Source organism: Phalaenopsis equestris, unplaced genomic scaffold, assembly GCF_001263595.1.
Source record: "Phalaenopsis equestris unplaced genomic scaffold, ASM126359v1 Scaffold000098, whole genome shotgun sequence".
NCBI lineage: Eukaryota > Viridiplantae > Streptophyta > Magnoliopsida > Asparagales > Orchidaceae > Phalaenopsis > Phalaenopsis equestris.
The window spans coordinates 572708-586498 of NW_018164540.1; the positions used below are offsets into that span (position 1 = coordinate 572708).

At 37.6% G+C, this 13791-nt stretch overlaps 1 protein-coding gene across 2 annotated transcripts in view; it reads right to left on the bottom strand.

The window, feature by feature from the left end:
- Positions 1 to 13791, bottom strand: part of LOC110020472 (uncharacterized protein C630.12) — a 49442-nt gene that overhangs the window by 18423 nt on the left and 17228 nt on the right. For both annotated transcript variants that reach the window (XM_020718587.1, XM_020718586.1), the window contains exon 5: positions 3681 to 3777. In XM_020718587.1, the coding sequence (XP_020574246.1) occupies positions 3681 to 3777 (97 nt within the window). The remainder of the gene's footprint in view (positions 1 to 3680; positions 3778 to 13791) is intronic.

Below are 13791 nucleotides of genomic sequence, written 5' to 3' on the forward strand. Positions count from 1 at the left end.
AAGAGGTGTGTCTCTTGAGAAAAAAGATGAAATTTTTTAAGAGGACCCGGCGCCACTCTTAAGAAGTCCAGGGAGGTCTTTAGCGTGTGTGGCGTGTAGAGTCTTTGAAGAAGAGTTGGGTTTTGAAGAGGAATTTCTTCAAGAGTTGTAAGGGGAGATGAAATGTAAGAGATTCCTTCTTCATTACATTTCTAAGAAAGAATTGAGTATGATTGTAAAGAGAGAGTGTTTAAAGAAAAATTCAAGGGATTTGCTTGAGTGTGAGATAAGTTGTTTTCTTTCCTTTCTTTATTTTGTAAACTTGTTTTTATATATATAATTCATGATTTGTCATATCTTCTTATGAATTCTAAGTAGTCTTATTTGGTAGTCTTTTTTATCTTTCTCCCTACAATGAGATATAATTTTGTGAAGAATTAATATTATTGTGCAAGGTTTTAAATATCAATAAATTGTCATAATTCAAACTCTGAACTTCAATTACTTTTCAATTTGGTCAATTGAAATGTTAAAATTTGTTGAAAAATATAAGATCCAAAAGATTTATGCTTTCTACAACAATGTGACAGTCACATTCAATTTCATGGATGAGAATGTAGTCCATGAGATTGAGTGCAAATAAATAGAAAAATATATTTTGATGGACGTAGAATTAGAGATTTTGAGTGACAGACAAAAATCCCAAATTTGGTCCAGTTGCTTGAAAACTAAAGCCAGATTGTTAACCCTTGGGGGAGAGAGAAGTGGGAGCTCAAGAGTGGGAGTCAGTATCCTCTCAGCCTAATCACGGATTTAGAGACCAAACTCTGGATTAATCAATGTTTTTAATGCACTTGACATATGGTAAAGAATAGGATTGCTCATATTTGGCACAATGCAATTTTATATATAATTTTAAATGATTTTAATTACTTCATTAACTATAAATTCATTATAAATGAGACTGATGTTTTTTTTAAATTTGAACACTTCGTTACAAAATCTTATTTAGTTTTAATAAATTTAATTTTTCAGGTTAGAAAATAGTTTAGTTAACTTAGTTCTTTTAGCTATATTTTCAGTAGCATACATTAAACTTATTTTCGACTTATTTTTCTTACTTAAGTTTTTATAGTTTGAATATTGTGTTTTATATTATAACCATAAAAATCTCCACCTTCCCGTGAGATCGATACTTAGGAGTTCATTAGAGCCCTTTATTACTTGAGCGATACGTATACTTATGTAATTATTAGGTTTGACAGTTTAAAGATTTTCAAATATAAAACTATTTATACTGAAGTGATTTTTATTGTGATTGATCAGCATATTTACTAATTGTGTTGTCGTGTGTGTTGTAGTATTGAAAGATACTGACAGCGCATACCAAAAAACCCGCATCAACTATGCACTATTATCTCGAAGATTTGGCATGGGATATCAAAGAAGTCGGAATCTTGGAGTAAAGGTGAAATTATTGTATCACATCGTTCCAGATGAGTTTGTCGAGTGGCTTCAAAGAGTGGAGTGAACTTTTTAATACAAGGATGTGGCAAAAGAGTTAGCAGTCATCAAGTTCGGAAAAAATACTTCATTGTAGTGGGAGAACTTGAAGCATATTCGGCGGCGAGAAGGAAAGAGAGATCAATATGTGGTCCAAGGTGAAAAAGGAATATGCAGCGCAAATACCTTCCCCCACATTATTGATAGGGCATGTTCAAAAAAACTCTACAACCTGCACTAAAGAAACTTCTATGGAAGAGTGCTTGGTTGATTTTTTATGTTGAAATGTGAGTTGGTAGAACAAGAACAGCACACATTGACAAGATATCTTGGAAAACTGAGGTCTTCTATGAGTAATATAGTTCAATTGCAGCCATATTGGTCCCTTTTCTGATGTACAGACCCTACCTTTTGAAGGTGGAGAAACATTACCAGGTGACTAGCACACCTTACAAGCAGGGTGACTGACACACCTTAAAATAGAGTTCAACAGGGAATATTACTTGAAACTTTGCTTCATATAAACTATCCCCTGAGCAATATTACTTGAAACTTTGCTTCATCTAAACCACAACAGGAAGATCAACTTAGAAACAATATTGCTAAAATCCATCTAGAAAAAACGCCACCTTTGATATATTGACCATAGAAAAGAGATAAAGAAGAGTTCAACAAAGCCATCAGGGGAAAGGTCTCAAAATAGTCAATATAATGAGCATTTTCTTATTCTTTTTCCACCAATCAGGCTTTCTAACAATTGATAGTACCCTCTTGATGAAAGTTAACCGTGAAGACCCTGACACAACAACAAGGAGAGCAATCAAATCCCAAGTGTGGTGATTAAGAAGATCCCGCATTTCAATACCCATTACATATTTCAAATTAGAATCAGCAAAGCTTCTTGATTTTTTTCTAAAAATAAAAATTGTAGAGAGATACAAGACAAAATAATGAAAATATGTGGATAAAAAGAGATATAAAAGAGTATGTAGAGGGGAGTGCTGTATGCCATTCCAAATAAAAATTGAGAGATGGAGATCTAAGGTTACAGAAGTAGACAAATTGCCGGTCATAGAAGACGGAATGGAAAGAGGTTGTTGAAGACTAGAAGTATAAACCTATAGTGGAGGAGGACCAAAAACAAGAGCGAGAGGTGGAAATGGAACACTTGAAAGAAATTCAATATTAGAATAAGCGGAAGAGTAGTAAAAGGTTACTTAATGAAAGATAACATCCATAGAGATTCGAGTTTGGGCAATAAAAAAATTAACAAGTTGTTAAATCAAGCTTGTATAAATCAAAATTTTAAGAAATATGTGAGGCAAAAAATAAAAAAAATATGTATAAAATGACAAATAATTATATCAAAAAGATGACGGGATTAGCCTTTGTTGAAACTATGTAGTGAAAATTTGACTTGAGGACAGAAATTAGCAGAAAACGAACCCATAAGATAGATAAAATTACTATTGAAGAATAAGGGCCAAAAAGAGGTACACCAAATGTAACATGGACAAAAATTGAAAAAAATTAGCTTAACACCTCAAACAGCACTGAACAAGAAAATGATAAGAGAGTTAAGGATTTACAAAGCCCGCCTTAAATAGTTGGGATAAGTCTAATGCTACTGAAGATGAATTAAGACAACACTTGGGAGTTCCTGTCAAGATTTAAGCATTTTTTAAAAACTTATAATTTTAAAGAAGCCTATCAGATATTTTAACACACATAGATATATGCCATCCAAAACATCACTTCTAAAAGCATCAATTGTTAATATAGCATTTAATTATGTAGTGTATTAGCAATCAATTCCATCTCCATAGAAATAAAAATTAGTTTTAGAAAATTTCAGAGTAATTATCAAGAACACCGAAAGCCATATCCAACAATGTAGGGTCTAATTAATGAAACATTTATCTCAAAAGTAGTGCGAGCTAGCTAACTTGATTTTCTGGCAGAAGTATACTTAAAAAGAAAATTGCAGAAAGTCTACTAGCCCTAGCGTATACCATTAGCATACAGTGCTTTCAATTCAAATGGAGCACAAAATCCTTAAAACTTAAAAATAATAGCAAAATTAAACATGTTAGAGTAGAGAATTTTTCGAGGGGAAGCATGAGAGGTTAATATCTTCATCTGGATTTGCTGTTTTATACCAGTCCAATGGGAGCAAACCTGGTCAATGAATTCCTTACCATCTAGTGTTTGTGCATCAACAACAATGAAGTTCACATTTCCAGCTGAGAAATGATAGTGCCTTGCCCCAAATTTTTTCTCATAACGATCAATAACCTGCAACAAAAATATTCTAAGAATGTATCCCTAAAAAAATAAGTATAGAGATAAATAATAATGCTGACAAGCATCTACTGCTTTGGTTCCTATTACAAGTCTGTCAAACAGCCAAATAAGTACAAATCACAAACAAGCTGGCTATAATTCGTCTAAACACTGGATTTCCTCAATAGATTCAGCATTTAAGAGAAGAACATATTGCAGGATTCGTTTCAAAATATAATGACATTATAATATAAGCCGCATGGACCTAAGTTGTCCCACCTGTTGCCTATTCATATATTCACATAAATCAAGTGCAACGTACTTTAGATGGGATCATAAAGCCTTCATATCACTAATTTTGCTTTTGAAATCATATTTGAACCAACCGACTACCATGTAGCAGATATTGAAAGTTCTGATAATTTTATTAGAAAAAAACTGACGTTACAGATCAAAAAATGACAAATCAATTTAAACATAAAGCTGTATGCAAAGCTATACGGCATGATTTGTGGGGTACGCTATTCCAGATACAGGTTTAAATTCTAACAAATAGACAGTCTTAAATGAAATCATACCATCTCCACTGCAAAAACAGGGCAAAAGAAATTCAACGGTGAATAAATTCCATGAATTTAAATTAGGCCAAGTAAAATATAGCTGAAGAAGATAATAGGAAAATTACTCGAGGCAAATCAAGATTCGAGCACTTCAAGAGGAAGTTGTGTCTCATCGAACATCGAAAAACAACATCTCAGAGAGAAGGGATGCCCCTTCTTCATTCTAGAAAAAGAAATCAAGCACCTTTTGACAGTTATTAGACAAGTTGATACCAGAGTTAACCCAAATCACGACGCAATACACAAATTTATTAATAACTTGAAAGACCGTTACAGCAATGACTCAAAAGAAAGAAAAGAAACCACACAAATCAAAACATAAAACAAGACATGACAAAAAAGACTCGATATTATAAAGACACAATAAGCTCGACGGGGAGGGAGTCTGAAGAGACGGTGTCAAAGTGTTGGCTGCGGTGAAAGCCGGCGCAATGTCGGGTGAGAGCAAGTCAGCGCTCGTCGAGGCGTCGAACCACAGCCGGAAGAAGCGGGAGCATCGTCGGAGGCTGGAATGAGTGGCTGCGATGAAGGCCGAAGAAGTGAGGTTGTTGTGGAAGACGTATGACAGCAGGTTGATGATGGTTTCGGCGTCGAAACACAACTAGAACGACTGGTGACAACAATTGGAGGAGCTGCGGAAGACCTGGAAGGGCGGCTACCTACTGTTTGGGAGGTGGTCCGAGCTGTGACGACTTCAAGGAAGTTGCAAGAGAGCAGTCGACGATTCTAAGAGGACAACAGGGGACTACAGTGACTTGTGAGGGACTGCAGGGAATTGTAACAACGCGGGAAGGCAGCAGCTAGATGTGAACTATCTGCAAGTAAGCTCCAATGGGCCAGGGGCCACTTGGGAGGACCCAAATAGAGTTGCAGAAATCGGTAATCTGGAGCGGCGCAGGGAGAAGTTGGCGCAGTCCTACAATGAATCAATAGAAGGCCTGGTGGCTTCCTGGAAAAGCAGCAGGTAGGGCTATCAAAAAATATCGTTGTTCGAGAACAGCTCGTGTTCAGCTCGGTAAGTAGCTCGTGTTTGATTCGTTTGTTAAACAAGCGAGCCAAACACGAACAAGTTTTTCTAACTCGATTTCCAAACGAGCTGAGCACGAACAGTCCTTCATTTGATCATGTTCAACTTGATATAAACAAATAATTAAAAATAATATAACTACAATATTTTTAGATTAAAGTTTTATGATATATTTATTTGAAATATATATATTTAAATATGTTAAAGCATTTAAATGATTTTTAAAAAAATCTGAAATTAGTCTCGGCCATTGGATCAAATCAACCATCTCAAATTTTATTCTATTAAAAAAAATAATTATATATACTAAAAAACCCTGACTTTCAAGCCGCCCCACTTTTTTCTTTCGTGCCCTAGTTGTGTCGTGAGGGGGCAAGGCTGCGACACTGCATTTCTTTTTGTCCCTAGAGCTTCAACCAAGGTGAGTTTACTTTATCACTCAATGAAGAAAGGTTGTGAAGAAGTCGACGATCACACTGAGAAGGTACTTTGAGAACTGTTTCTTCATTTTTTTTCTATCTTGCGATTGTTTTGTGGATTACAACCGACAAGGGTTGTTCGAGATGTGATGTTTTACCCCCGATTCCTTCTGAGATCTGGATCCATATATCACTACATTTTTTTTTCCTTTAGAAATGTGAATTCCAACCCATAAAGTTTGGAACTTCCCATCCCTAGAAAGCAATGGATTTATACTATGTTTCTGAAGGATTTTGCCTCACTCTTACAATGGTGTCCAGCTTAGCAAAGTCAGGAATGATGCTTTTTATACGAACCTATTTTTCAAAGTATTAATTCTAAACTGCATTCTTGAGCATTATATAGATCCGTTATTAGTTTATGCAGTGTTGCTAACTTGCTATTAGAATATTATATTTCAAATTTTTTATGTTTTTTTATGATTTTGTTGTGGATCTGATTTGGGTTATCATTATCTTTTGTGGATCTAGTTTTCTATAACTTTACAACAGTTTGACATTCTATTATAATTGAAAAGAGTATTCGCTAACTTCAAAAACATGTTTGTTTCTCAGAAATCAGAATGTGTGGAACTTTTTATGATTATTTAACTCATCAAATTTTATTCTTGCAATTTATACATGCTAATACCAGTAACAAATTGTGTCTAATAGTGTCTATTGCTATGGGAAGAAGGGATATGGCAAGTGGCAACTGGTTGATTAACAACTTTTTACATGACATGGAAGAAGCATTGAATATTGCATAAGAGTCACTATAAACTAGCAAAAGGGAGGTATTTTATTTTTCTCTTTTCAACCACCACGTTTCCTTGCTCCACTCCCCCTGCTGCTTTCCATTGTATTGCTCTTTCAAGATTAATTTATCTTCTATGCATTTGTTTTGCCATAGTGCATCTTACTATTTAATATTTATCCTCTGTTTTTTCTTTGCTGGCTTACCTGATCTCTGGTTCTTGTTTTACTGCACCACGTTGCAATTTGATGAATGCATTTGTCTTATTGATTTTTTTTTTCTTTTTTTTAATCAAAATGAAGAAGAGTAGTTTTATATCATAATGAAGAAGAGTTTTTTTTTTTTCGTTGTTGAATTTGAGCCTTAATTTTAAATATGTACTTGAAATCTTTCATTTCAATAAATGAATATTTTTAATACTTAAATAATGAATTTTTGTATTAGTTAAATAATGAATTTTTATTATTTCATCAAATAAATAATTAAAAATATTATTTTTATAATTTATAGGTCATTTCGAGCCGAACACGAGCCTAAAACAAACACATCAAACTTAATTCAAACCAAACACAAACACACTATTCATGAGCCAATTTCTAACATGTGCTTATTTTGAATAAATTTTAAATCGTACGAGTCGAACATGAACAATGCCTGGGCTCGTCATGTTCTGCTTGTTTACACAGCCTTCAACAAGGATGTGGCACCCTGCAGGGAGGAGGTGGAGGATCCCGTGACACTGGGGAAGACAGAAGAAGGCAGGGAAGTTACCTGTTGAATCGCTAGAATGGCTGGAATGATGGCGAGCTGCTGGAGGACGAAAAGTGGTCGGAAAGATGAAGAAAACCACCACCTCAGACGGGGTTATAGTCGGAGCACCTTCTTTGTCGTCGGATACAGCCCTCAAAGGGAAAAGCAATGAGCTAGAGCTAAAATTAGATCTCAACTCTCTAACTCTAGAAACAACAGCTCCTATTTATAAAAGAGATTTGACCTAATTAGGAAACATTAAATTAAGAAATAGCATACAATTAGATCTCAGATTTTAGGCTTTTAGGAAATGTTTTTAATTTATGAGAGAAAATAAAATCAGATCTCAGTATTTTAGGAAGATTTTGGAATTAGGAAAGGCCTAGGAAGAAAGAAAGGAAAGGAAAAAGCAAGAAGGAGATTGGAGAAAGGAAAGGAGAATGTGGAAGGAGAAACAATGGGCCCCACTCCAAGGGGCCAGCAGGTCCAGTTGGGATGGACCCATGCCCGGTCGACCCCCTAGGAACTACGCATCAGTCTCCCAAGGTTGGTGAGCTTCGACCTCGATTGTCGAAGCTTCTAGATCCTCAAAGTACGGAGTAAGATCGACAAAGTTGAAGGTGGTTAAAATGTTGTAGTCGCCTGGTAAGTTAAATTTGTATGCGTTGTCATTGAGTTTCCACGAAATTCTAAAAGGTCCATCTACTCTGAGTTTCAATTTTTCGACAGCTCGTACGGGGAATTGTTCCTTTTTCCATCGGATACAGGCCATATTGCCTTCTTTGAATGTCACATTTTTCCTTGATTTGTTTGCTGCGCTTGATATTTTTGTTTTGTCTAGCAATCTCTTTGCCAAACTTTGGTGAACCCGTTCTATAGCAACTTGACTGAGTTCTAACGGTGGTAGAAGTGGAACCAAATCAAGCGGTGTGAGTGGATTGTGGTCGTAGACAATCTCGAATGGACTGTGTCCCGTTGTCTGACTTGTGGATCTGTTGTAAGAGAATTCTTCTTGAGCGAGAATGAAATCCCATTATTTGATGTTCTTTCCCACAAAGCATCTCAATAAGTTTCCCAGGCTTTTACTTACCACTTCTATCTGACCGTCTGTTTTTGGATGGACTGTTGAAGCCAGCAATGGTTCAGAAATCTAACAACCCTATCAGAAGTAATAGCTTTGGGGATCCTGTGTAATCTAACAATTTCTCTGAAGTGTAAGTCAGCAATATGTGAGGAGTCGAGTGTGCGGTGACAGGGTACGAAATGTGTCATTTTAGAAAATCGGTCCACGACAAAATGTTTGTTCATCTGTGTCCTGGGGAGACCTAGTACAAAGTCCATGCTGACATCCATTCAAGATGCTTCAGGTACAGGCAACGACGTATACAACCACATATTTTGCACTCTCATTTTTGTCAAATGGCAAATTCTGCATTGTCGGATGTGTCTCTTTACATCCCTTATTAGTTGAGGCTAAAAGAAGTGTTCTTCGACAAGGTTGAGAGTTGTCTCTGTCGAATATGCCAGTGAAACCTCCATTATGGTTATCTTGTACAAATGCTTCTCACAAGGGGCATCTAAAAATGCATTTATTGCGATAGAAGAGGTAGCCATCTACACGGTAGTACTGCCCTGACGGTTTTTTCCTAACATTGTTCCCAAATATCTTTGAAGTCTTCGTCTGTTGTGTACAAGTCTTTGATGATCTTGAGCCCTATGACACTTGTTTGCATTGAGGTGATTAATAAGTGACGTCTGCTTAGTGCATCTGTGGCGCGGTTCTGGGTCTCAGCTTTGTGCTTAAGTACGAAATTGAATGAAGCCAAAAATTCTACCCAGGTTGCGTGTCTGCCTTTGAGCTTACTCTAGTTGTTCAGAAATTTCAAGGCTTCATGATTTGTAAACTAGGTGAACTCACTTATCAGTAGATAGGTTCTCCAATATTTAAGGGTTCTTACAATTGCGTAGAATTCTTTATCGTGGGTTGAGTACTTCCTCCTAGAGTCCTAGCTCAGTACAGCCCCGATTCCGACTCCTGATGCATCACATTCTACTTCAAAGAGTTGTGTGAAATCTGGCAAGGCTATAACCGGTGTTCAAGTTACTTTCTCTTTGAGTGTGTCGAAGCTAGGTTGTGCGGTGCTCGACCAAGTGAACTCTGTGCTTTTTAACAGTTCGGTGAGGGGAGCAGTGAAAATACTGAAATTTTTAATGAAACAACGATCGAATGATGCTATCCCCAAAAATTGTTCGGTGAATGTTTGCAGTGTGGTCCAGCTTACAATGGCTTCGATTTTTGTCATGTCCATTTGAATGTCTGCGATGAAAATGATATAACCCCAAAAACATACTTGACTTGTCATGAAATTGCATTTCTTTGCATGGGCGTATAATTTTTCGTGTTGGAGTACCTCGAATATTGTTGTTAAGTGTTATATATGTTTCTCTTCTGAATGACTATATAACACTATGTCGTCAAATTAAACTATGACGAACTTCACGATGAGGAGGCGAAATATCTTATTCATTAATCTCATGAAGGTGCTCAGTGCGTTGGAAAGGCCAAAGTACATAATTGTCCGCTCATATAGCTCATCCCGTGTCTTGAAGGCGATCTTCCATTAATCATCTCGTCTCATCCGGATCTGGAGATATCCGCCGCACAAGTCAATCTTTGAGAATAGAGTGGCTCAGTGTAACTGGTCCAGGAGATCATCTAGTCAAGGTATCGGGATCGATATTTGATTGAGATTTTGTTGATGGCTCTGTTGTCGATCCACATCCTTCATGTTCCATTTTTTTGGGTGCATTAGGGAAGGCACGACGCACTGGCTTGTACTTTCTTTAACTAACACTCTGGTGACAAGGTCTTGCATTTGTCAATGTAGTTCCTCGTATTCTGTTAACCTTAACTTGTATGCAGATCGGTTTGGTAGGACAGATCCCGTATAAGGTCTATAGCGTGTTGGATGTCCCACAGTTGTGGTAGTCCCTTTGGTAAATTGTTGGTCAGGACATACTGGAAGTCTTATAGAAGCGGTTGTAGGTGTTCAGGTATGGAGTTTTCTCCTTGGATAGTTCCAATGGAACTAGGGTTAATTTTATCGGTGCATCTTGAACTAACTGCATGAACATGGCCCTTAGAACGACTGTCTCCTCAGTGTCGCTGATTTCTTGTGCATCTTTACTTGGTAGTAGGATGATGTGTTTGTCATCTTTCTTGAATGAGTGTGTGTTTTTAAATCCATCATGTTAAGCTTTGTGAATGTATTGTCAATGTCGTCCCAGTAAAATATGGCATGCATCCATGGGAATGACGTCACACCATCCTTGTTCCTTTAATTGATTGCCTCTCGAGAACTCAACCATTGTTGATCCACAATGATTTCATTTCCTCTTTTCAGCAAGGTGAGGGAATAGGGTTGGGGATGTTTTTGCGTGGGTAATTCTAGTTTTGTCACCGTTAGTGTTGATACAACATTTTCACAACTGCTACTGTCGATCATAAAGCTGCAAGCTTTACCTTTAACTGTACACTTTGTGCGGAAGATGTTGTGTCTTAGCCATAACTGATCCCGTCTTGGTTTAGATTGTTAGACTCGTCATATGACTAGTAACTCACAATTATTCTCTGGGAGCTGAAGTGATTCATCAGAATCTTCTTCTGGTTCCTTATCCTCGTTTTCCTCTATGACACCTTGGTCGTACATTCGGCTTGTGGGATAGTTGGAGGCGATGTGGGCGAAACCATGGCATCTAAAACACTATTTGGCTAGCATTGCCCCTAAAGAGCTACATTTTTTTGAGTTTCTTGCTACGTGGATCAGTTTTTGTATTCCCGGATGATGGTTTCCCCATTCCTGACGTGCCTTTGTTGGTTGGTGTAGTTGTCGGGGTTGGCATGTAAGAGGACTGCTGTCGAAAGGAAGACTGTGATCTGACCTACTTTTGTTGTTTTTCAACTTTCAGGACTAAGGTTTGGACGTCACTTAGCGAAACATAGGGTTATAGTTGAACTACATTGCTAATGGTGGGCTTCTGGCCTCTGAAGCAGCGGACGATGGTATGCTCCTCTTGTTTTACCAAGTCGCACCTTATTTGAAACTGATCGAATTTGGCTGTGAATTCTCTTTTTCCCCCACTCTTAGCATAGGGGCTAGAGAACTCTAGGATAAGACGAGGGTTGGGCTAGCTCTAATACCAAATGATACCGGAGTTAACCCAAACCACGAAGCAAGACATGAATTTATTAATAACTTAAAAGACGGTTACAACAATGAGTCAAAAGAAAGGAAAGACAGCAAACAAAACATAAAACAAGACATGATAATAAAGATTCAACATATAAAAACACAACAAACTGAAAGAGGAGGTAGGACGGAGAGATGGTGCCGAAGTGGTGGTTGCAGTGAAGACCAGAGCGATGTCGAGTGAGAGTAAGTCAGTGCTTGTCGAGGGGGCGAACAGCACCCGGAAGAAGCGGGAGCATCGTGGGAGGAGGGATAGGTGGCTACGGTGATGGTCGAAGAGATGAGACTATTGTGGAAGACGTAGAAAAACATGTTGATGATGGTTTAGGCGTCAAACAACAGCTGGAAAGACTGATGACAGCAATTGGAGGCGTTGGGGAAGGCCAGAGGGGCGGCTAAAGCCATGACGACTGCAGGGAAGCTACAAGAGAGTGGTCGACGATTCTGAGAGGACAACAGGGGACTGCGGTCTTGTGAGGGGCTGCATGGAGCTATGGTTGTTTGCAGGTGAGCTGCAGTGAGCTGGGGGGCTAGCTGGGAGGACCCGCAAAGAGTTGAGGCTGAAGGGAGGCTGCAGGGAGCGGAGATCGATGGTCTGGAGAGGCATAGGGAGGAGTTGCCACAGTTCTACAGTGAAGCTATAGGAGGTCTAGTGGTTGTCTAGAAGAGCAGCAGGGATGCAGCACCCTGCAGGAAAAAGGTGGAGGGTCTTGCGGCAATTTGGAAGACAAAAGAAGGCAGGGAAGTTGTCGCTGAATAGCTGGAATGACTAGAGCGACAGCGGGCTTCTTGAGAACGAAAAATGGTCGGAAAGATAGAAGATAATCACCATCTCGAACGGGGTTACAGTTGGAGCACGTTCCTCGTCATCGTATACAGCCCTCAAGGGTAAAAACAATGAGCTAGAGTTGAAATCACATCTAAACAATCAATTCCATAACTCCAGACACAACTCCTATTTATAAAAGAGATTTGACCTAATTAAAAAAGAGCATAAAATTAGATTTTAAATTTAAAGAGAAGAATCAAATCAAATTTTAGGGTCTTAGGAAAGGTTTTTAATCTATGAGAGGAAATAAAATCAGAGCTCATTATTTTAGGAAGGTTTTGGAATTAGGAAAGGCCTAGGAAGGAAGAAAAGAAATGGAGGAAAAAGCAAGAGGAAGATAGGAGAAAGGAAAGAAGAATAAGTGGAAGGATGGGGCGGTGGGCAGGCACCGCTCCAAGGGGCCAAACCGCCCAGCTGGGTTGGATCCATGCCTGGTCAGCCCACCAAGAGCCCCGCATCACAAACGTAGATATGTCTCATGAGACACATATGCCCAAATACTTGGTTGCATGACAAAACAATTATAATTTAGTTGCTCGTGCTTGTCTAGCAATACCAAATCAATGTGATTCAGTATATTCTTAAATATGATCAACGGATATCAAATTTTAAGTTTACAAACAAACAAAAAGAAAAAGTCTCCTTGTTTTTAACTTGCACAATCAGCTCTAGGTTAAATAAAACACCGTGAACTTTCTATTTCAAAAACATGCCATCCAAATTACCCAATTTGACAACCCTTAAATACATTTATCTTATTTAGTCACATGGATAACGATAAAGAAGCACAATTTAGTATAATATTTGATCTACCTCTTTAACAAAACAAACGTAGGGAAAAAAGTTGAATATATTTTCTGAGATAATTTTTTTAGCTATTCTATCTGGTTTCAAAATTTTTAAAATTGAACTAACGAAGAAAAACTATGAAATTCCTAAAAAAAATATCATCTGACAACAATCAGGAAGTACTCCACTTTTCACAAACAATTCATCCAAAAAATGCGTTGATCACTTTGATAATGTGCCAAAATACAGGTAGCAAATTGCTGGACCATTATTCCACAATACCATAAACTATTTATAGTGACATTCAAAAATGATAAATTAGCCTCACATGAAATTTGTAATAATGTAATAATAAGCTTGCTTGACCTATTCATGAAATGAGTCTCAACAAATCAAAGAAAAACAAATAGAAACTCCAATCCTTCAACGTGAAAAAACATGGTAAAGCATGCAAAATAAGAACAAATTGTTGAGAACAATTTTAATGATATATATGAATGGAAGTTGCCTCTGCTTTCCCCGACTAGATTCTAGTCATTCATGAGG